This window comes from Physcomitrium patens, chromosome 11, assembly GCF_059467195.1.
Source record: "Physcomitrium patens ecotype Gransden chromosome 11, ASM5946719v1, whole genome shotgun sequence".
NCBI classification, from domain to species: domain Eukaryota; kingdom Viridiplantae; phylum Streptophyta; class Bryopsida; order Funariales; family Funariaceae; genus Physcomitrium; species Physcomitrium patens.
The window spans coordinates 4,298,695-4,323,880 of NC_143420.1; the positions used below are offsets into that span (position 1 = coordinate 4,298,695).

Sequence of the window (25,186 nt, forward strand, 5' to 3'; positions counted from 1 at the left end):
ATTATCATCAAATCTAACTTTTCCATGATTATATAAAAAAAATAATGAGTATTATAAAGATCTAATTGATTTATAACTTAAAAGAATCTTCCTATTGAAGTAATGTTGCATGCTCTGATAGCTTTAGGCTTGGCCTTAAGGTCATTCCTACCTATTTTCTAGTAGTTTCAATAAAAAAAAATCTATTTGCCCTATATTAATATCAATTGACAACCCTATATTAAATTGATTTATGTAAAAGATAATTTATTCTTTTTCAATGTTCATTGGTATTAATTAATGAATGTTCACAATTCTTTAATCAAAACTCCAAAAAGCTAATGTAAACAATTAGTAATTCTTATCAACAAAAAAAAATTGAATAATATCAACCACTTTAACATTATATTATAAAAAGCCAAAGTGGACTGATTTTTATCCACGTTTTTTAAAATTGCATATTTTAAAAAATAAACAATAAAATGCTAGGACACATGGGAAAATAGCATTTAATTAAATTGAGGTATAGAAGAGTCAACAACACTGCTTATAACTTCCTCAATCAATAGTTTATAACCATAAAATACATCTTTATTCAAGAACTTTTTATTTTCCACTACTCATGGTTATAAAGCAAAGTTACAATTTCAACATTCCATCTGATGATACTCAATGGCCAAGTTCAATAAAATTGTCTTTCCAAAATGAAACTTGAAACGATCTACACATCTGCATTATGAGAAACTACATTCATATGGTTCCACTTTCCATGATGCTATTCTTTCCATTCGGCATCTTCCAAGGACATCAAATTGAGCACTCTATAAAACTGATGATAAGGACTCTTCGACATTAAATAAATAAAGAAAAGCTAAGCAGAAAAATTTGAGTAAAAAATTCTGTGGTGAAGTGTAGCATTGATGTTCAATTTTACGTTGAACTCTTTCGCCTTCCGTCCACATGCACACCCAACACTGACTCCAGGGGGCATCAACATGTCACCAATATAGTCGGTAGCAACTAGGGAACAGCTACAATGCCTGGCGGTGCACTGTAGTTTCCATCATCTTCTTTGGAGATGAGCTCTGTTGGGACGAGCTTTGATCTCGTCTTGTTGCGAGTAGTGCCGTATCCAAGTGAGCTCCCGCTTGCTTCCGACAGCTTCACATCAGTTTACGTAAATATTTTTTTTAGTGATATCAGGTTGGTGATAAAGAAGTAAAAATATGTTAGCAAAGATAGAGATCATTCCTAATCCACTACTTATTTCTAGGAAATGCTTGAAAAAAAATTATATATCTCACCACCCAGAAAAGATTTTATCATGAAAGAGTAGGGCAGCACCTCTGTGAGTTCTGAGAGATGGTTGGACCGGAACTGGTCAATTGCTGATGCAATCTCTGATGGCGGTAGTTTGGCCTGTGATGAGAAACGATTGACACCCAGAGACAAAAATTAAGGAACTCATACATAGCAGCCTAGAACCACATTACAATTCTCCCGCAATCTAATCAGTTATGCAGACAATGCCTTTCGCAATGCCATGAAAGTAATTCAAGTAGCACGAGAAACCCTGAACCTGAGCAAGAATAGCGGCTGCTAGCTGCAAACTCGGCTCCAGTGTCTCTGGCACAACCTGAAATGCATCACAAGAGTACATACGAACTAAGTTAACTCAAGGGTTTCTAAAAGTGCCACAAGGTAGCAAATTTATTTGACATTCGGAACTAGTATCCATCGTGTAACAACTATCTAAATAACACTGCTGCACTGATTAATCGCCTCACATTCATGCTAAACATAACACTCGCAATACCTCAACCCTTAGATGCCAAAACATACCGCAGTTGCTCCGGCCTTCTCCAAACTCATTCCATGATCCACGTCGTGAGCACGTACAAAAGTCTTCACATGAGGATAATATTTGCTTAAAGCCCACACAGTTCGGTAGTTCGCTCCAGGTGTGTCCAATGCTATGACGGCTGCGGATGCTCTTTCTGCTCCTACTTTATGCAATATCTACAGCCATTTCACCCAACATTAGCATTCTAATAATACAAGGCTCACCAATGTCAGCGATAAGTACGACAGAGAAGCAATTGGCTATAACAAATACAAACACTCAAACTGAATCATTTCCACATTTTACTATCCAAGATCACGATTAGTGTCTGCATGTGATACAACAGCGAAGACAAGCCTTTCTCTTTCACACAACCAAAGCCGAGACCGCGATTGTTAAGATAATCAAATTTAATGTTTTACTTAGGTTTTAAAATAGTAAAAACAAAAATACAAAAAAGAACAGGAGAAGAAAAAGAAGAAGAAGAGGATGTACCTCCCGGCTTCCTGCGTCTCCAAAGAACACAGGCAGATCCAGAGCTCGTCCCATGCTGACACGCTCACTGTCAAATTTGAATCTTAATTTTATAAGTATCTCTGTTTTCAAAGAGAGCAAATTGCACTGGAAACAACTAGAATCTCACCAAAGATATTCAACCCAATTTTATTGCAAAAGCACGCTACTCACATCGCAAACAACAAACATAAGGGAGGCAACACACATCCCAAAATTAAGAATTGAGTATGAACAAATTGATACTGACCTTCGCACATCAAGAGCAACAAATGGTATCAACCTCTCAGCCAATAATTGCGAAATAATCTGTACAGAATACCATATCAAATATCAGTCAGCAGTTTAAAAACAAGAAGTTTCCGCTTCCTTAACATAACTCTAAGCAAAATCGTTCTTCAACCATGCTAAACTTCCTGGAATGCTGATGTAAACTAGCAGTCTTTGAGTATTCACAGTTGCGGGATAAAAGATTCGGTCGCCAAGAATAAAGTTGCACAGAAGAAGGCATACCTGTCCTACTCTTCCAAATCCACAGATAATCATGTGATTTTGAAGATCGTCGGTCTGCATGCCAAGCAACTCATTGCGTCACCATGTCAAACATCTGGTTACAGTAATATTAACTAATCATTTAAACCTACGGAAACGAGGGTTTAATTAGTCTCAACAATAATGCTGTAGAAAATACCTCGCTTTCTGCTGGGAGTAGACTGCGAACGTCTTGTTGATCAAAGCGACTTGCAATGAGCTGACCTCCAGCAGCAAGCCACGGGGTGATGGCCATTGACAGGCCCGTTACCAAGAACAGCAAAGACGACATTTCAAGAGACATGATTCCCTGCATTTTATCAAACACCATCTAACATAAGAGATTGTCTAAAGCAACAGAGGAATATAAGAATTCGAATACATTAATAAGGTTGGTCAACAAGAATCAAGTTATAAATCAAATTATAATCTGGTACTTGCCTGATTCACTGCTTCACCAAATGCGACAAATGCAAACTCTCCTCCAGGAGCCAGGAAGAGCCCAGCACGTACGGCAGCCACGGTTGAAAGACCAAAGCATCGACCCAAGCCAGTCACAATCAAGGTTTTACCCACAATCAACAAAGTGAGTGCTCCCATAATCATAGGAAACTTAGCCACCAACAACTTTGGATCTATAGACATGCCCACCTGCGCAAAGACAGCCACAACAAGTTGTTGTAATCATGCTAGAACACGTTTTTTGAGCCAAATAGTAACGAAAACAAATACAGGTCTTGATCCAGCAAACAAACATTCAACACCAAGAAAGAAATAGTAAACTAGATTTATTGCACTCCATCAAAAAATAAAACTTTCTAATGCGTCAAGAATATATGTACTTTTAGCTGACCAAGAACACCTTCCAGTATCATATGGTGAAAAAGTTACCGTCATGAAGAAGAGGCCAAGCAATAATCCTCGGTATGGGGCAATATCCGATTCCACTTGCAGAGCAAACTCAGTTTCCGCTAACAGCAAACCTGCAAGGAAAGCTCCAAGAGCCATCGACAAGCCGGCCTGTTCCAAGACTTCAATCAGATAAGGAACCAGTTATTCTAGCAACTTCTAGCAAAACCAACATAAGAAATTCAGAAATTATATTCGTCAGACATTTGGATGCTGATTAGATGATTGAATGGTTCCAACAGACAGCACAGTACGATTAGCATTACTTAAAACTATCTATCTATATATATATATATATATATATATATATATATATATATATATATATATATATTATACAACATACCCGTGCAGTAAAAAAACTTGTACCAAGAACCACCAAAAGTGTGTTCGCTGCAAAAATTTCTGCATTGTGATTATCTGCCATGCGCTTGTATATAGGTCGTAGAAGCTGGCACATCAAAAGACAAAAATTGTCTAAATACCAACAAACTTTTACAAAATGATCTCACACAGAAAGGCAACCTGTAAAATATTTAACTTCTCAAAGATAAGTAGCCACAATAAGACTAACAACATCAAAACATTAATCTTCCATAAAAAAGTATAATTGGGCGAAAAATCTCAAACAAACATTAAGCCACGTTCTATTTGGCTGAAATCCTTTTACATCTATGCTCAGTTACATGATTGCATGATCCGAGATTTGTATAACGCAAGGTTGAGGGGAAGCATTATACGAACCAGTCGACCTCCAGCTATGATAGCAGTTATAGCAACAACAGCCTTGACAGCTGCCAATCCCAAAGCCTCAGCAATGGCCTGGAACCCTACCTGCCAAGACAAAGAATGGAACAAATAAGTTGACCTTGAAGCCCGACTTGAAATGAGGTCATAAAGTAAATTGGTATACTTCTCCACCTCGTTTCAAGCACCCACACAGGCACCTATCTGAAAGGACGGAGGTTACGAACTTACCCCTCCTTTGGACGAGTTAGGCGATAGAAGTGGAATTAAAATAAGCAACACCACTACTGCCAAATCCTGCACGCTCACAAACAACCATTGTGTAAAATTTCATAACATTCTAATCGGAATTGCACTGATACCGAGATACACAGAACTAGGCAAGACTTTTTCAGCATGATGTCGAACGACTGACCTGGAACAGTAACACGGAGAAGGTAGCTCGGCCATGTCTAGATGTGCTCTCACCGCGCTCTTGCAGCACCTGTACATTGGTAAATCTATTATTAGAAATGACACAGAGCATACGCATCATACTTCTCCACTATGTGTCTCACTACTCCAAAACGAAATTGAACCTTACCAATCACAGCTAAAAGTCTCATTACAAAATAGAGAAATACATCGCAAATAAGATGAAAAGATGCAGACCTGAAGGACTACAGCTGTTGAAGAAAGAGCCAGTCCATTTCCAATAACAATCGCGAGAGGACCGGATGCTCCAGAAACAAGAAATGTAAAATAGCCAACGGCCACAGCAGTTGCCAGCACCTATTTCACAATGAAAGGACCAATAATTTCAAATGAGAGACCACAGCTATAAAGGAGACGATCTCCAACCACACTCATGTAAATGGAATGGACCGCGATTTATGCAATTTTAAATTAAGATAAATTAAATTGAAATGTAAAAATACTCTAGTTATTTAATATATCATAAGCAATTCTTAGTTGAGACTGCACTTGTCTTTCCTCTCACTTGAAACCCCATAAGTTAACATCAAGTAGCTATTGACTCTTTGTCATAGCCAGATTAGACGGAAAATATAACCGTACACTTAAATCTTCTGCAAGGATTCAAATTGCTTTTGCACATACCATAAAATGCCACAGATACATTGTCAAGAGTGAAAAATACCTGAGCTGATCCGAATCCAAACACATACTTCTTCATGGAGCTCAATCTCTCCACCGATAACTGAACACATATACATGTAAACAACAGCATTAAATTCCATCGGTACAACCATTTAATAAAGCAAGAGCCATTCAAAGAAAGACTGATAAAGCAATCAAGTTAAACATACTAAATTTTGCAAGATAAATATAAATATGACACAACTTAATCTGTGTTTAATGCCACATATAAGCACCTCTAACAGAGTTACTTTGGAGTAGATTACAATATTGACAGAAATCGCACTGTAAAGTATGATGAAAAAATCACAATTAGTGGATGTCAGTGGCTCAAACTTTGACGTACCTCAAGACCAATATTGAATAGCAAAAATACAACTCCAAACTCGCCGATGGCTTTAGTTCCGTGGACATTTTGAATGATAGAGAGCGCATATGGCCCAATCAACACACCTGCAGCCAGATATCCTAGTACAGGACTACCTGTGTTGATCAAGGGTAAAGTTAAAAAACAGGAAGCTGAACTTTTGCCGAATGCTAGTACACATTTTTAGAGATCAGCGACTATGCACACTCTTGTGGTTGCCACATTTGATGAAAGCAGTAATGAAGAACCAAGCACTAAGCCAACGGCTTTTTGTCCAGCTAAACCATTCACGACCAACAAAGGTACACGTCATTGAATTCTTTCACCTAAAATACAACTACCGATCGAAAAGTTAAAAAAACATTACCAAGCAATATACACGCCCTCATATATTCATTACACATCCACAATAGACCCACATATATCTCAACTATGAGTAAGGAGGGAATGGATTACCTCCTGGTATCTTTTGAACAAGGGGTACAAAAACGACACTAGCCAGAAGCAACCAAAGAACATCGAATAGCGATGTTTCCTCCTCATTTAGCTGCATGAACAATTTCTATCACGTATAAGGTGCACATAGTAAAAGATCTGCATGTTAGGAATAGATACAGTTGTCCAGAACCGAGTAATCCGAGGATGAAGTTGGAACCCAGAACTGAATAACTAACCTCTTGATGAGGAAGCTTTTCAATTAACTTTTTCACACGTTTAGGTAACTTTTGAATTTCTTTGATCAGTGGCCTTCCTTTCTGCTGAACTTCTATGCTGGTTGTAGTGGGTGGAATTTCAGATAATATAGCCCGCTTCTCCATGCGATTGTTTAAATACACTCCTCTACAAAAACATAGTATATTGTTTAAGACATCACAAGTGAATCATTAACAGACAGCACCACTACTGTCATCTTAAGATTATGTATACAGGTATAGACGACAAGAAATATCCGTTAGCTATCCATACTTCAAAAATTCATAAATCCCAAAAAGCTACCACATAATGGGACGCAATAACACTTTCATAATCGGTAAGTAGATCATTACCCAGCGAGCAACAGGGCAGCGCCAATCACCACCTTGCCAAGTTGAGCACGAACCGCAGTTGCCAACTCTGAAAAGACCGTAGTAGGCGTAAACTCTCCTTCATCATCCGTGGAAAAATACGAAGCTGGAAAAAACCTAGATGATTTCTTAGTAGAAGACTTTGATTCCGGTTTCTTAGCGGCTTTTTCAGCTTCTGCTTCGTTCTTTGAGCTCAAGTCATCGTCACTTTGTTTGATTTGCTTCTCCAACGGGACTGCAGATTCCGCCACATTCATAGGACTCGTAAAGCCTGCCCTTTCATGAAGATCCATGATTTCCTCGAGCTGTAACAAACGAAAGCAAAGGTGTTGAATGAGAATGCAAATTGTTAAGGATGAGCAACTGGCAAAGTATAGGTTGAAAATGAAGTTAAGAAGGACCAAGTACTTTTGGGTAGGAATGGGTTGTGCTCACTCGCAATAGTCATTGACCAGGCATCACAGTGTTGGTACGATAACAGTTCTGATGTAAGTCAAAACGTGTGCTCCTGAAGGAAATACACAACTATATGCAAAGGTACATCCGGTACTTTATTGGGTGGATCCTAATATCTGTACAGTTGCCGGTGAAATACACTAAAGCATCGAAGACTCCGCGTGACCTTGAATCCCAAATTTAACGCCAAAATCCAAAGGAAAATGAACCAGACAAAAGTGCAATGAAGAAAATAACGATAAAAAACTAAAAAAAAACGTGACTACCTTCTCCACTTCAGTTGCAATGCCTTCCTTGCTTTCATCATCTTCCTGTTTCAACTCGGTTTCTAGCAATAGAACTTCAGCTGTCTTGGCCACCTGCAAGGAAAGCTTTTCTGCTATATCCACAGCCGCGAGCGCAGATGCAGCCTGGGCAGCATCTTTCTGTGATCCCTCAGCCTTCTGCAGAGCAATCTCTCCGTCGCTTACTCTTTGAGTTGCTTCAACTTCCATGGCAACAGATTCTTCGGCAAGTGACATGGCTATGGCAACCTCTGAATCAGCTGCAGCAGCGGCATTCCGTGCCTTTTCGAACGCCTCACTTAACGATACCGCCTTCTCCTGAATTTCAGCCTTCAGAAACTGAATTCGAGATAGCTCCTCCTCGCATTTTACATACTCGACTTCTTTTTCTTTTAGTACTGCGATTGCAGCATCGAGCTCTTTCTCACACTGCAACATAGCAGAATCCCTTTCCTGTAATCCCACGGTTTCAATATCGGCTTCTCCTTTGACATCGCCGACTCTGACATCTGTCTCTACGCGTTTAGGATCTTCGGTGTCACCTGCTCCTTGAACCTCGTCCGTAGCTGTCTCTTTGCTCCTGAAATTCGACTGTGCAGCCTTCAGAGCTTTTTCAATCTGTTCTACATGCTCTTGTGCAGCCTCGTATGCAGAACTAGCAGACGCCAAAGCAACTTCACCTGCAACATTCCTCTAGATTGCTAAATAAAGATTCCAAGATGTTATCAGGCTGAAAGTACAGGTCGTAAGATAATTTCATGAAGTTAAAGCGCACCGTCGGATTCTCGCTGAAGAATGTCTTCTACCTCTACTTTCGCATCATTCGCAGCTTTTTGTGCTTTCACTGCCTCCTCTTGCAATGCCATGGCTTTCTCAGCCATCTTCCGTGCTTTCTCTGCTAACCTGTCAGAGTTCTTCCTCGCCATTTCAAGGTCCTCTTGAGCCAGTCGCAACAGCTCCTTCAATATAGCGGCTGGAGACTCGCGCTCCATATCACATAGGTCTTGTTCTTCAGCTGCAATACGGCAACATTAATCTGAGCAAGGAGGTAGAACACGCATGCCTTCCAGACCACAACTTAACATTGGCTTGGGAATCGCGTCATTCGTTTTCGCTTCACCAATCATAGAACTGATTCTTTACGAACAACTGTGAAAAACCGTACGTATGATCTCAACAACACAATGCCTAATGAAATTACGAAGCGAAATGCTTTAAGCTCCTGGGCACATAACACAATTGCTCAGAGGGTTTGTCAAGCTACTGATGCAAGCTATGCAGGATGTGAAACCTATACAATTGCAATACACACAAGAGGATGAGGAAGTAGACTGTAAGCTAAACTCGCAAGTTTTAAAAAATGACAAATACTGGATTGATCTCTTTTGATCTGCGGAAGGGTACCATTATCAATGTTCTAAAGGTGGAGGAATCGACCTGATTCAAGTCGTCCACTAAATGTATCCTTCGTGCAACAAAGCTGGAGTCAAAACTTTACCTGAAGACTGACCTGCAGCACTAACTTCATGATCAGTCGCCGAGCCCTGACTGACCCCATTTCCGGTTCTAGACTGTCCTGAATTACTCTCATGCATTTGATTCCCGTCCGCCTCACATTGCACAGCAATTCTCCGTCTCCCATTTTTGTTTCCACCACATTGCACCTTCTTCTGCTTTCCGAAGGCACCTAACCCGCATTGGCCAGTCAAATGCGCTCCACTCGAATTAAAAACCACAGGAGAAAAGCTCTTCCTAGGGCTCCTCCGAGCAGTCGATGCGTTCGAAGGCAAGCATGCAAATTCTTTCTTGCACGCTAGAGATGACGGTAATGAAGACTGGGAGGACGAGAATTGAAGAAGCGAGGCACGGCTGTTCAACATCCTCGCACCTATCATTTTCAAACTCCTCTGCCTTACAATGTGACAATGCGACAACGTGGCAGCATCAACCAATTCCGACCTCAGAACCTTCACTCTCTCACGACAGGTTCCCTGCCCCTCTCCACACTCGATCCTCACTAGATCGAGCTACAAAGATGATCAATTCGTTCCATTGCCTCTACAGAACCCCCTGCACCACCATTCCAAAACCTCAGAATTCTGGGAAAAAAACACCACCTCGAACTCCAAAGATGCCGCCATTAAATTCTCCATGTACCCAAAGCCCAGAACCCAAATTCAACGATTTATCAACCTAACTCCGCCCCAAATTATAGCTTGCAACCTTCAGAAAATATCCTTCAAATCCTGCAAAAACTACTACACAGAAAACCAAAGGCTCCTACTAAACGTACTCCATCAGACGGTACGGTAGACCAAAACGGCCACTACCCAGCATGAAATGCCGAGCACAAGATGGGCACAACGACGAACTGAACGGCAGTGAGCACCTGACAACACTGCCAGCGCCGGAGATGCACGCAGTAACGATGTTCCCAATTGGTAACAGGGAAGAAGGGTCGATGCACCCCAAACAGTGGCGATGAGGAACGGGTGGCCCCCCACCAGTCCTTGCCCCAGCAGTGAAAATCCTCCAATCTTCCCACTCCACGTCAAGGTTTTGTCACCATCAGAAAAAACCCAGTTCGCAGTTGAATCTTGGGTATTCCCCTGGGCTCACGTGCCTTGCTAGCAGACGAAAACCATCGTGTGCGCAAGAGCACATTCCCACGCGAATCCCATTCTCGCACGCAATTCACGACCATTCCCCGGCTCTTCCTGTTCCAGTTGATTTCATTCTCGCTGTTGCGGAGAGCAAGTCCATCGCCGGACGAGGAGCTCGAAGAGTACGAGGACGAAGGAAGGAAGAAGGAATAGATTGCCGATTGATATGAAGCACGAGGGCGGAGGTGGAATTGAATGAAGATTTGACGAAGACAGTTGGCCGCTCGATGTTCGGCAGATAAAGCTGCGAGCACCGTAGGGCACCTTGGCTTGATCCAAGCGAGGGCAACTTGGGCGACCCTTGCAGGGGCAGGAGCTGCGAGCGCAACGGATTGCCACATACGCTACAGCGATGCCATTGATAATATCTTTTCCATCAGGATTCCGATCCTGCCTCAGAGCCTTCTCATCCCATCCCATCCCCTCTCCCTTTGTCGTGAAGATGCCCGCATCCCCTCCTCGCGAGCCAGCCAGCCAGCCAGCAAGCTGGTGAGAGACTGGGCCTTCACCGAAACAGCCACTGATACTATGACAGAAACAAGGCTCCGTGTGAACACAGCTTTTTTTATCGAGATAACCAAATAATCCAGAATGACAATATCAAGTGCGGGCTCCGTGTAAACGCAGCTTCTGTCATGTGCTCACTAACGGAGTCAGTAACATGAATTGAGAAGAGGCCCCGTGTGAACGTATCTTTTGTGATTGTGCTGAAATTTGGGTGGTCTACAGAAATACTCTATAAGTACCAAATAATGGCTCTGATTTACAAAATCGTGCATTTGCAATTAAATTCCCACTGTAGATGAGCTATAGTAACAATTGTAAAAAGTGATGTTTTGAACGATACTATTGATCTGAATGTATGCAAAAGATAATTTAGACCAAGATCAACAATAAAACCAAACATCTGTAAATAAGATGAAATTGAAAAGTGTGCAGTTTACATAGAAGGGCTCATGACTTTCTTTATTTCACTTAAAAATTTTAAAAATTGTTGTTTAAGTAAAGTTTACAAAATTCTAATTTCGTGTTTCATCCAAATGTTTGTTTTTATGGATTATAACATCCATTATGATACAGTAAAAAAAATATTGAGAGATCAAAGTTGTTATTTTAAATAATAGTGACTTGTAGCTACGTTGAATTCCCTGCATTAAATTAACATTAAGAAAAAAGAAAACGTTGTTACATTGGTCAATAAGATTTTTTGCACAATGATACAAGACACTGTTCAAAATGAATATTAAACAAACCCATAGATTAAAATTATTATTCACTGTTGGTTGATTTTGAAAAGAAAAAGAACATATATATATATATATATATATATATATATATATATAATATATATATATATATAGATATATAAGGTTAGAATTTTTGTTGGGCATTTGAAGCAGTCAATGTGAATATTGGTTGTAACACATAATCCACACAGACATAAAAATTACTGTAACAGCACTTATATCAACAGAAAAACTGTATGCATTTGTGTATATATGTACATGGATATAATTTCAATTCACTAACAACATATTTAAACTAAAAACCATTTTAATAAATGTTTAATAATCATTTTTACCCTTCTCTCAAAAACTAAATATGCATATATTTCTAGGAATCTCAAAAGTAATACAAATACTATATCATCTATATATAGTGATTTTTAATTCACATGTTCATCTAAAATTCAATAATGCTTCAAATTAGCTATTGCATTGCAAACTAGTCAACAAATCTTATAAGTATATTAACAAATAATTTCATTTTACTCATATAAAGTGTTCCAAAGGTAAATTAATTACAATTCCAATTAGTTTTTTGTATTTCACAAACCATGATTAAATTATAATAATTTACAATATAATTGGAAGTAAGTAGTAAATACTATTAAAAGACTTGTGTGTAACAAAATAAAATATTTGTTACAATTAGTAATATTCAATCTCCCCATTAATCCATCTATATTATCTTTGATGATATTTAAATATTTATTTATATACAAATACCATTCTTTTAATATTTTCAAGAGCTAAATTTGACTATCAGATCAAAATAAATAAATTGATATCAATTTGAATGCAAATAAAAGTATTTTAGAATTTAATGGGATGATAATATATAATTACATTGTTAGGCTTTAAACCATAAAAATTATTTTAATAAGTAAAATAAACAATACCTAAAAAAATGAATCATAATATTTTATTTTAAACAAGATGAAAAATAACATGTAATTAATACTTGTATAAGAATGAATCATATTCATGATCATTTGTCTAAATTTTAATAATATTTGATTGCATTTTTGAATCTTGAATGGTTCTTGGTCCAACAAGAAGACAAGGTGCTTTTGAAACATTGTTTTTAAAAGAAGCAAACAATTGAAGATATAATATTACCTCTATTAAGTTATAGAGTTGGTTTATTTCCTAGAATAGAACTTATAAGAGTTTATAACTTAATTAAATATCCATGTCATCAATTTGCTCACTTTACATATCCCACACAAATTTTGGAAATTTGAAATACATATCAAACCAAAACCTTGCTTTAATAATACACAATAACTCCATATTTACAAGAAAAAAGATGCAAATACATCAATTTCTTAGATAGTCCATCTTAAGTGGATCAAGGTTGAGTTTGGCCTTGAAAAGTGCCATCTCAAGTCACCATTAGCAAAGATTCTTATGAAATACAAAGTAAACAATAATAACCCACATCAAATAAAAAAAGTGCAAATAAATCACTTTCTAAAAATTAAATAAGTTCTTATTTTGTAAGTCTTTTAATGTAAGGATTAAAACATTGTATTTTTCTTAAAACTCATCAAAGAAGGTGGTTAAAGTTTTGATAAACTTCTTGCCTTCTCAAAAAACAGCATCAAATTCTCCAACAACTAGTTTGAAAAGTTCATTTCTTGCAAAAAGTTAAAAGCCATTAAAATACATATAGAAGCAAGTTTTGTTGATCAAGTTGCAATTGGCATGGCTTTGCTTGATTTGTGTAACCGTCTTGCTAATTATGACCTCTATAATATATATAATAAAGATAAGATAGCGCATTTTTATAAAATGATAATTTTTAAATAACAAATTATAGACTATAAACAAGGAAAAACACAAATTACATCTGCATCTATTACAAATGCAAATAAAGGTTACAAATTTCTTCCTTTTTTAAATGCTTTTAAAACTTTGGCATTTGACCAAAGAATTAAAAATCTTCCGATTCAAATTTTAAATAAGGCATCATTTTTTAGTATATTTTGATATATATATATATATATATTAACTATAAATTTTGTCTAATATAAAATTTCAAGTAGAATTTTATTACTAAGAAGAATTTGAAGTAGCATCCAATAAGATAAAAAAAATTGGTTGGTTTTTTCTTTAAGTGAAGCTGAAGAAACAAGTTGTAGGAATAGTTTTTGATAGTTTAAAGATTAGAACTAAAAAAACTAAAAACCTTATACTATTAACCTTAGACTTCTTTAGTAATACCAATTTAGATCTTTTGTTGAAAAAATTTGAAGATAGAAATTAATTCTGTAAGATTAGAGAGAAAAAATTAAAAAATCAAAAAATATAGTAAAAATTCATTTTTTATTTGAAATAAGAAGTTTTAACAAAAAACAAAAAAAAAAAAAAAAAAAAAAAAAACTTAGAAAAAATTATGTTAGTAAATGAAAAATTAATTAATTGATTAAAATTAATTTTAAAATATTTAATAGAATAATGATAAACAAGACTAGTTTGTAAAAAAAACCTATTGATTTCTTGTTAAATAAACCTTCAATACAAACTTTAAATCTTAAATATAAGATATTTTTGGTAGAATAGTACTTTATATTAGGTTCAAAAAACAAGAGAGATTTTCTCTACCTTAGATTGTCTTTATAATTTCAAGTCTTTTATTCAAGGTAGCAATCTATTTTTATAATTAAGGATGTTACTAATTCTTTACTTATATTCTAAACCTAAATCTAATCTTTGTCTGAATAAATGTACTCATGTCTTGGATTTCTTTTCCTCTCCAAATAAAGCCAATATAAACTTATTGTATTAGTAATTATCACCAATATTATTAAATACAACCTATTTAAAGTCCTTGATAAATCCAATAGTTGATTGTTATACAATTCTATTCTTTGGTTATTTGATTGTATTTTTTTATCTTTGTCTTAAAAATTAAGAACTATATAGAATATGAAAATACCAATTATTGATTATATTCAAAATTATTTAACTAATTGAATATTTAGCTAATTTGTGTAAATTATAATATATTAGACTACACCACTTTTTGAATTTTTAACAAAAATAACAACACATTTGTTTTCTTCCACATGATTTCTATTTCTTACAAACAAGTCATTTTCTTTTTTAGATTCTCAAGAATACATCTTTATGTTAGGGACATAGTCCTTAGGACCTTCTAGAGACAATTTTCTAGAACCTTCTAGAAGCAAATCTCTAGAACCTTCTAGAACCTTCCTAGTTCATGGAAATTGCTTGGGAAGCTTCATAGTTGGTAGAAGATGTTTGGGACATAGTCCTTAGAACCTTTTAGAGACAAGTTTCTAGAACCTTCTAGAAACAAGTCTCTGGAACCTTCTAGAAGCTTTCTAGTTGATAGAAGTTGCTTGAGAAGCTTCCTAAATAGGAGTATCTATTAGAATAAAGACTCAAGAGTTCTTCAGTCTCAACAACACATCTCTTGGAGCTCTAGCTCACCTCTCTGGTGTTGTTCTTATATTCATCTGATTAATCTAGTTCTTGCCAGTTCTTCTTCAACTTCTTGTTAGATCTCGAGTCTGTATTTCTGTGTCCGTGACAGTTTGTCGAGACTTCACTCACCTCAGATATCAGAGTTAGTTTCTTCCTCGTTAGAGTGCGGATTATCCCTCTGCTTGGAAGTGTACTAGCATTTTAGAGGTTGCGGATTACCCTCCTCTAAACTGATATTTCTTTTGTTATAATATTGAAATCTTATTCTTCTTGGAGAGAGTAGATTATTCCTTTTCTTGAAGCTCTTAAGACATTTTAGAGGTTGTCGAGTACCCTCCTCTAAACCAATATTGTCTTCTTGTAGAGTCATTTTTGTCCTTCTCGTAGAATGGCTGGAGGCCAAGACATTAGTATGACAAAAAGTTCGGAGTCCAAGTTGGATGCTATCATGAATGCCCTCGCTACGTTATCCCAAAGAACTACAGAGATTGAAGAAGTCACGACAAGGCTTCATTATGATGGAGCATCTAGGATGGCACAATTTAGGTTGCACGAGCCGCAAACTTTTCCACTTGGAGAAGCAACTTTGCCTCAGGTTTGACAAGCACCGCTGATTCTACAACATAAGGAGCCCGAGTTAGCCTTCCAGACAAGTTCGATGGTACGCTTTCCAAGTTTTGACGATTCGTCAATCAAATCAAGTTGATAACAGTTGTACAGCCCGAACACTATCCAATGGAGGAGTCACGTGTTGGGCTTGTTGGAACCTTACTTATAGAACAAGCTCTATCATGGTTTGCTCCTTTGTTTGAGAAACGATTGTCTATAGTAAAAAACTTTGAAACCTTTTTGAAGGCGTTTGCGGAAGCATTTGGTGAACACGACAAGGTTCGATGGGCTACAACAAAGATCCGGTTACTACAACAAGGAATGCGCTCTACATCAGTCTATGCATCGGACTTCAGGCAATTAGCATGCGACATCAATTGGGACGAAGAAGCGTTGCTGAGTCAATTCTATTGAGGTTTAAGGGATGATGTGAAGGATTTGCTATTAACTCTTCCTGATCCGCAAACGCTCAACGAAGCTATTAGCTTAGCTATGAAGTGTGATAATCGCTTATTCCAACGCCGCCAAGACCAATGTTCAAGACAACATACGGTTCGCCACGCCCCAACTATGTTGGCAAGTAGCGTGAATTCACATTCAGAGGTAGAAGACATGCAAATTGATGTGGTACGTGTCAAATCCCTTACCCAAGAAGAAAAAAAGCAGCGTACGGAGGAAGGTCTATGCTTGTATTGCGGTGAAGAAGGCCACAAAGTTGGAAACTGCCTCAAGAAGCAAAATTGACGTATTGTCAAGACTAGGGACGCATTTGTTGAGGAAAACGAGGATGCTCAGCCACAATAGGAACTATGCAGTTGGACAGTGAAATATCGCAACAACAACCAGGTTCGTTTCTTTCCGCTTAACCTACCCTTTGCTTTACAATCCCTTTACTTATTAGCCCTCAGAAACTGAGAACCTTAGCATTATTAGATTCAGGAGCATTTACTTGTTTCTTAAATGAAGAATTTGCGAAGCGTCATAAGATCCCTTTTGTACAAAAATCCAAACCTATTTACGTTGAGGTCATAGATGAGTGACCTTTATTGTCAGGTAGTGTCACCCATGAATCAGAACCTATAGAAGTGACGTCTAAGGGCCATAGTAGTCATATTATTTTCAATATTATTAGAACCCCATCAAATCCTATTATTCTTGGACTTTCCTAGTTGGAAAAGCATAACCCATCCATAGATTGGAGGTTGCAGAAGATGACCTTTCCTACAAAACCATCCAAGAGCAAGCCTAGTAGAAAACCCCGAATAGATAAATCTTTATTCATTAGAGCAAGAGCATTTATAAGATCATCCAAGGAAGGCACACCATTTGTCATTTATGCGACTCCAACTACCGAAGAGAAGATCTCGACAGCAAGTATACCAGAGCAATATAAGGATTTTAAAGACGTGTTTCAAAAGAAGAATGCCGACATGCTACCGGAACACCGACCATATGATTGTGCCATAGACTTGCAGGAAGGAGCACAACCGCCTTTTGGCCCAATCTACAATCTATTGTAGATGGAGTTGGCAAAGTTGCGGAAGTACATCGACAAGAATCTAGCCAAGAACTTCATCCGTCATTCAAAATCGTCAGCTGGAGCACCCATCTTATTTGTGAAGAAGAAAGATGGCTCGTTGCGGATATGCGGGGACTATCGAGGCCTCAAGAAGGTAACAAAGAAGAATCGTTATCCGTTATCCTTGATTTCTGGTCTCTTAGAACAACTTGGACGTGCAAGGATCTTTACAAAAATTGATCTAAGGAGAGCTTACAACCTCGTACGAATGAAGGAAGGAAATGAGTAGAAGACAGCATTCTGTACAAGGTATGGCCATTTTGAGTATAATATCATGCCCTTTGATCTTACTAATGCTCCAGCGGTCTTTCAACATATGATGAATGACATTTTCCGAGAGTACCTTGACGATTTTGTTGTCATCTATTTGGATGATATTTTGATATTCTCTAAAAATGAGGAAGAGCATGAAAAGCACGTTCATTTGATCTTGGAGAAACTATGCGAGCGAGGATTATATGCCAAGTTAGAAAAGTGTTTATTTTACCAAATGGAGATGGAATTTCTAGGATTCATTGCGACTACGGAAGGCTTAAAGATGGACCCCAAGAAGGTGGAAGCAATCGTGTCGTGGGAGGTTCCGAAGACGGTTAGAGACGTACAATGCTTTCTTGGTTTTGCCAACTTCTATCGGATCTTCATCAAGAATTACTCTCAAGTTGCTGCTCCTCTCATTCGGTTGACATGCAAGGATAAGCTGGAATGGGGACCTCTAGCGGAGAAGGTATTTCAAGACCTGAAGACCGCATTTACTACGGCTCCAATCTTGGTACATCCAGACTTTACAAAGGCCTTTTATTTAAAAACTGATGCTTCGGATTTTGCTTTGGGAGCTATACTTTCACGAATGGGAGAAGACAAGAAGCTCCATCTGGTTGCATTCTATTCGCGAAAGTTCTCTGTTGCTGAAATCAATTATGAGATCCACAATAAGGAACTTCTTGCTATAGTGGATTCTTTCCAAGAATGGCGTCACTTTCTTGAAGGAGGTGCATACCCAGTGACCGTATATACAGATCACAAGAATTTGGACTATTTCATGTTGGCTCGAGTTCTAAATCGACGTCAAGCTCGGTAGAGTATGTTGCTATCTAGATTCGATTTTGTTATCACTTATCGACCTGGAAAGTAGCAAAGACTATCTGATGCCTTATCGAGGAGATTGTATCTTGTACCAAAGACTGGAGAAGCAGCATTTGATCAACAATGTATGACATTGTTGAAGCCAGAGCAATTTCAGCTTTACGCTATTATTGTGCCAATTGATGCTGACTTTCTGAATCAGGTACATTCTGTGACCATTGAAGATTCAGTAGCCATTGATATTAAGTAGCGTGCCAATGACGACAAGTTCAAATTAGAGGGAGATCTTTTATACTTTGAGGAGCGGTTATATATCCCAAAAGGACTAGCACGACTTCGAGTTCTTCAATCTTGCCATGATTTTCTAGCTGCGGGACATTTTGGATTCAACAAGACCTTGGAGCTTATTTCTCGAGATTTTTGGTGGCCCCAAATGTAGAAGGATGTGAAAGATTTTGTCCTCTTCTGTGACTTTTGTTCAAGATCCAAGAATCCTCGACATTATCTTGATAAACTTCTACAGCCATTGCCGATTCCACGTCGACCATTGTCTTCTATTTCTATGGACTTCATCACGGACCTGCTAGTATCGAACTCATTTGATAGCATCTTTGTCGTGGTAGATTGGCTTACAAAGATGGCACACTTTGTCCCTTGCAAGAGGACATCGTTCCTTAAAGTCACAACAAGGTACTTTCTTGATAATGTGTATTGATATCATGGACTACGAAATGATATCATATCAGATCGAGGAACCCAGTTCGTATCAAAGTTTTGGAGATCTCTCTTTGAGATACTGAAGGTGGATATCAAGCTTTCTTCGGTTTTTCATCCTCAAATTGACGGCCAAACGGAATAGGTGAACCAAGTCTTGGAACAATACTTACGATGCAGCATCAATTATCAGCAAGACAATTGGACCACATATCTGTCGCTAGCCGAGTTTGCATATAACAACACCCTCCATGCGTCGACTCAATATACGCCATTCTTTTCTAACTATGGGTATCATCCAAAGCTTGATTTATTGAGCCCATCAACAAATAACAATCTAGCAGCTGAAGGATTTGCGAAACAACTATCAGATCTTCAAAATACGTTGAAGCTTCAATTACAATCTGCTCAAGAATCCTACAAAACATCTACAGATAGATTTCGAAATCAAGCACCTACTTTCAAAATTGGAGATAAAGCATGGCTTCTTCGACGGAATATCAAGACCAAGCGACCATGTGATTAGTTGGACTATCGAAGATTGGGACCATTTATCATCCAGAAGCAAATCAATCCAGTGGCATACCGTCTGGAATTATCAGCTTCTATGAAGGTACATCTAGTCTTTCATGTTTCTCTGTTGGAGTCTTATCGAGAGTCGTCTTTTCCTAGAAGAGTGCAATGTCCGCTATCTAGTATTGAGATCGAGAACCATAAGGAATACAAGGTTGAAAAGGTGCTGGATTCATGGCAAAGGTGGGGCAAGTTGGAGTATCTTGTTCATTTGTGCGGCTACGATATTTATGAGCGAACGTGGGAGGCAGCTGAAAATCTTGCCAATGCGTCGCTAAAGGTATAGGAGTTTCATCAACAATATCCTCATAAACCTAAGCCAATTTGACGATAGCTTCCTTGTGAAGCTTGCTCACCCAAGAATATAAGAAAAGGGGAGAGCACCACTAAAATTTGTAGTTGATGTACTTATTTTCTCCAAGATAAAGTAGAATTATTTCAGTAGCCATAGTTTGGTCTTCTGATATGGATAGCGAATAGATAGATATTATGCTAGTCAGATTATCTCAACCAACTAGCTTTCGAACGCGACCCCAAGATGAAGAACCGCCTACACCACTACGATGATGGAGGATACCAAGTAACCGATCATTGGTGATTGTATTTGAGTTCGAACCTGCTTACGATGGTCAGCCAAAAGGCGTATTTGCAGGACAATTTCACAATGAGGACACGAAAGTTCATGCTTGGTTAGAAGTCGAAGGCGTGGGCCACTACTGTTGGCTTCATGGACCGATGAATTACTTGCCTCGTGAACAACAGTTAGATTTCATAGTAGACGTTATGCAACAGATCTTTATTTTCTTGCATTGGGACTGATTAACAACAACATTGCTTCTCAGAGACCTCGAAGCTAAAGGAGGGGGTGATGTTAGGGACATAGTGCTTAGAACCATCTAGAAACAAGTCTTTGGAACCTTTTAGAAGCATTTTAGTTGATGGAAATTGCTTGGGAAGCTTCCTAGTTGCTAGAAGATGTTAGGGACATAGTGCTTAGAACCTTCTAGAGATAAGTTTCTAGAATCTTCGAGAAGTAAGTCTTTGGAATCTTCTAGAAGCTTCTTAGTTAGTAGAAGTTGCTTGAGAAGCTCTTAAATAGGAGTATATATTGGAATCGAGGCTGAAGAGTTCTTCAGTCTCGACAACACATCTCTTGGAGCTCTAGCTCATATTTGTGGTGTTGTTCTTGAATTCATCTGATTAATCTAGTTCTTGCTTGTTCTTCTTGAACTTCTTGTTAGATCTCGAACCTATATTTTTGTTTCTGTGATACTTTAGCTTTAAAGTAGAATATATATCATGTAAAAGTAATCAAAGTAACATGTTCAAAATATTGTTCCATAGCTTGTTGAAAAGTTTAAGTTTTAACCATTAAGATTTACACGTTAAAATTACTGCAACCTTGTTGTGATGAAACAACATAATAGATAATTGCATCACATATTAATGTACCAATAGAGTAAATAAATGTGCTTCATTATTCCTTGATCAATAAAAAAAACCTTAAATTGCAGTTCACAAATTCTATAAATATTCCAATCAAGTTACTTTTTTAAAATTCTTAATGTCTTAATAGATTTATTATTAATGAATATATATATGATATTCTCAACTTTTGATATTGTCTTACATAAAATTCAAGTTGGAAATGCATTTGACATGTGGATGTGAAAAAAAATCTATAACCTCCAATTATCTTACAATCAATAAAAATGCTTAATAATTCCCTTCCTGAAAACCTTAATTTTTTTAATAAATTTTAATCAAAGTAATCCTATATCATGTTTCTTATATCCTATCAATCTTAAAATCCATATTCTATTAATTCTAAAACATTTATCTTACCAATCTTAAAGCTAACATCTTATAAATCTATAAACCTTTGAACCTACATATTAAAAACTATAAAATATAAATACTTTTAAATCCTAAATCTTACTTTATATTAATTTATAAATTTTAAAATCTATCAAAATTTATCTTCCAAATCCTTAAATTCTTGAAGAATCTTTAACAATTGCTAAGTCTTCTCTCAACATATCATAAAGTCTAACTCTTGAATTATGATAGGCATCAATTCCTAATTATGCCATTGAATTAGCTTCAATTTTTTTATAAATTATCTAAGTTATGTATATTTTTTAAAATTAGAAAAATATAAAATATATAAAATTTATACACATTGAAGTAAAACCTCTAATTCTAAATCTTTGTTTTTAACTTCGAGTTTGTTAAAAATTTAATTAATAAAATTTTATATTAATTTTTTCTTTTATTTTCTTTTTCAAATTAGATATGTAACTTAATTTTAATTTTGGATATTAATAACTAAACTCTTTGCTTCAATTATTTTATAAATCTTTAGATAATAAAGAATTTACAACAGAAGTTTAAAAAACTACCTAATTAAAACTTTTAATCTCTTCTCACAAAGCATATTTATTAGAGATTTTCTTTTGTGCCAAGAATTATAATTTCAATCCTATTTTACATATGATAATCTTTTAAGTATCAATTTTATCATTTCTATTTAAAATTTTGCAAGAACCTACCCTTAACTTTGTCCTTAAGATAATTGAATTTATTTTCTATCAATTCTATTATATTTTGACTCCTTTATGGTTCTATTAAGGCAATATAAGTCTATTTAATTCAAAAGGTTATATAGATTATTAATATTTTAGCTAAATTCAATATATTAGCAATAAAAACTTAATATAATAGCTATTAAGCTTTCACTTAAGTTCTTTCTAAAAATATTCGACTTTTTTAATATTTTCAATAAAAAATTATATTAAAATATAATACTAAATATTACAAGTGAATAAAAGTTTAAAACATATTTACTAACATCACTTCGAGGTCAACAACTTAATTATCAAGACAAAGTATCAAAAAAATCTATTAATTCATTTGCTTGGCTTATAACATATGTTTGTTGGGTCAAATAAGATGCTAGAAATGTACTAATCTAAAAATAATTATGTTATAATCTAATCATAATATAAAATAATAATTATCTTTCTACAATATTTTTTGTTCCAATAATAAGTTAAAAGCATGTAGATTCAATTAATAAATAATAATTATATTTTTATTAATTTTAAATTTCTTATTCGTAGAATTTTTTATAACTTCGAATAATTAATTCAAGCAACTATTTTTCTTTAAAAATCTTCTTTAAAGTCAAATAAATTAAATTATTAGAAAACTTTATATTTTATGGCAACATGGCATGTACTACCTTTAAGATAGATATCAAATATATATTAATAATATTTACAATATTTACACCAAAAGCTTCACAATAACTATTAAGATATTTATATTTTTATATAGAAATATTTAATAAGTAAGATTGTCCAATACACTACTTTAGATAAAAATTAATTGAACATCAAACTACTTCAATAGTTTCAAATGCAATCAAAAATTGGTATTGTCATATCTCATATAATTTCTAATTATTAAGATAAAGATGTAAGAATATAATCAAATAGTCAAGCAATATAAACATATAACAAAAATAATTTTATTTGATTAAGACTTCAAATAAGTAGGATTTATTAACATGAATTTTTTGAGCAATTTTGTGGCTTGCTCAAAATTTAAACCTCCAAAATAATAAAAGATTCTCTCTAAGCACTTAAATATATATGCATCTATATCCATAATGGTCTTATGTCTCACATGATTTATATTTATTTTAACATATTTAATTATTTTATCTAATTTTAAATATTATATTTTTTATAGTTATTTATTTTAGTTTTTTACTTAATAAAGTATTTTTTATGATTGAAGCTAAATAATGTAATCACAAAATAATACCCTATTACATTTTAGATTGCTAATTGATTTTTATTTTTATTTGTTCCATACCATCATTTCAATAAAAATATTATTTTAAGTATAATTTTGAAATATCTATTATTTGAGGAAATTATTGTAGTATTATTTTAAGACATAAATTAGAGAATCAATGATTACCAATGTATTTTTTTTTAATAATTAACGTATTATTTATCATTTATTGCTTCAGTTTATTTTTATTTTGTACATATATTATTATTATTATTATTATTATTATTATTATTATTTTCTTACATATTTACATACTTTTGTTGAATTATTGAGATTTGTAAAATTACATATTTTTATGTAATTTTTACACTATTTATGTAAGCTAATTATTATAAAATTATTCTATTGATGGAGTGATGATGTATAATATTTAAAGAGTAATATTAATTTTTTAATTATATTTAAAATATATTTATTCATCACAAAATTATTAGTTGTATATATATATATATATATATATATATATATATAGATTTGTCAATACATATCTATATATATATATGTATAATTTGTGATTTTTGTTATATACTTGTTTTTTATTTGATAATGTTGAAGTTTATCTTTAATAATCTATTTATTTCATAAAATCTACAAAGTATTCAAACTTTCTTTATTTGTAATATGCTATATATTGCAACATTAAAATTTTATGAATTGTATGAAAAATATTGATATTTTAAAGTCTCTTTATTTGTTTTAGAAAAAAGTATTTTAATCATTGAGAGGTTAAATTTTATAATACTTCATATAATATATGTTACTCTTAGTTGTTGTATCTTTAGATAGTATTATTTATTTTATTATTACAAAAGCATTTTTTTTAAAGGACAATTTTAACAAATACTTTTATGTAGTACTGCTCAATACAAAACTTGTGCTTATATGGAAGTTTTTGTTTTTCTACTTAAATATAGCTTTAAGTATTAATTTTATAATTTAGTCAAATACCAAATTTGTATTCATATGGAAAATCATATTTAATGACATTGTCATCAAAATGTATTATTTAGATCAAACATCATAGTTTTTGTACACTTATCTATTCCATCTATCCAAATTAAGAGTGTCGAAGAGTCTTTAGTGGCAATGTTCCATTCTTAATCACTACACCTCATAAATAATTTATGGCTATTGTTACAGTATTGTAGAAAATCAAGTACATGTTACCTTCTATTATACTACAGTGTTTGTAATCTTATAAAGCATGTGTCTTTCTTCTATATTACTTGAAATGTGTCTAATTGTTCATTTTGTTTATTTTTAACTATAAAAAGTTCACAGTCTTGCCTCAATTTTCACTCATGATCAAATCTTGTTTGTTCTTTATTTATACAAAGATAAGTCATATTTTATTGATATGTGCATGTTAAAAAGTGATTAATATAATATCTGTATATGTTTTTGTAATTGCCGCAATAGTGTCATGACACTATATAAAAGAAAGTTTCACAACACATACTTTTATGATTTTTAATACATACATACATACAGACCTACATACTAAAAACAAGAATCGTATTTGTCTAAATGAATGG

At 35.0% G+C, this 25,186-nt stretch overlaps 1 protein-coding gene across 3 annotated transcripts; it reads right to left on the bottom strand.

The window, feature by feature from the left end:
• Positions 1 to 652: 652 nt before the first annotated feature.
• On the bottom strand, positions 653 to 10,857 carry LOC112288568 (K(+) efflux antiporter 2, chloroplastic). 3 transcript variants are annotated; one of them, XM_090254152.1, is made up of 24 exons: positions 10,124 to 10,857; positions 9,329 to 9,900; positions 8,606 to 8,845; positions 7,813 to 8,510; positions 7,073 to 7,395; positions 6,701 to 6,866; positions 6,483 to 6,573; positions 6,006 to 6,142; positions 5,661 to 5,720; positions 5,174 to 5,293; positions 4,938 to 5,006; positions 4,754 to 4,819; positions 4,520 to 4,609; positions 4,122 to 4,226; positions 3,758 to 3,886; positions 3,308 to 3,517; positions 3,027 to 3,176; positions 2,849 to 2,902; positions 2,586 to 2,644; positions 2,318 to 2,384; positions 1,822 to 1,998; positions 1,559 to 1,615; positions 1,324 to 1,398; positions 653 to 1,140 (listed from the first exon to the last, which is right to left on the bottom strand). In XM_090254152.1, exons 2-24 carry the CDS (start codon positions 9,723 to 9,725, stop codon positions 1,000 to 1,002), a joined length of 3,681 nt encoding a protein of 1,226 aa, XP_090110278.1. In that variant the 5' UTR covers positions 9,726 to 9,900; positions 10,124 to 10,857; the 3' UTR covers positions 653 to 999. The 3 variants fall into 3 exon arrangements, with proteins under 3 accessions (XP_090110278.1, XP_024388626.1, XP_024388628.1); XM_024532858.3 differs by having other exon boundaries at positions 10,220 to 10,792; XM_024532860.3 differs by having other exon boundaries at positions 9,341 to 9,900; positions 10,220 to 10,754.
• Between the last annotated feature and the right edge of the window lie 14,329 nt (positions 10,858 to 25,186).

Coding starts and splice junctions, on each gene's coding strand:
- LOC112288568 (XM_090254152.1), bottom strand. CDS start 9,725: ATGATAGGTGCGAGGATGTTGAACAGCCGTGCCTCGCTTCTTCAATTC. Junction 6,143..6,482: donor TGTTCAAAAGATACCAGGAG/GTAATCCATTCC, acceptor TGATCAACACAG/GTAGTCCTGTACTAGGATAT. Junction 5,721..6,005: donor TATTCAATATTGGTCTTGAG/GTACGTCAAAGT, acceptor ATATGTGTTCAG/TTATCGGTGGAGAGATTGAG.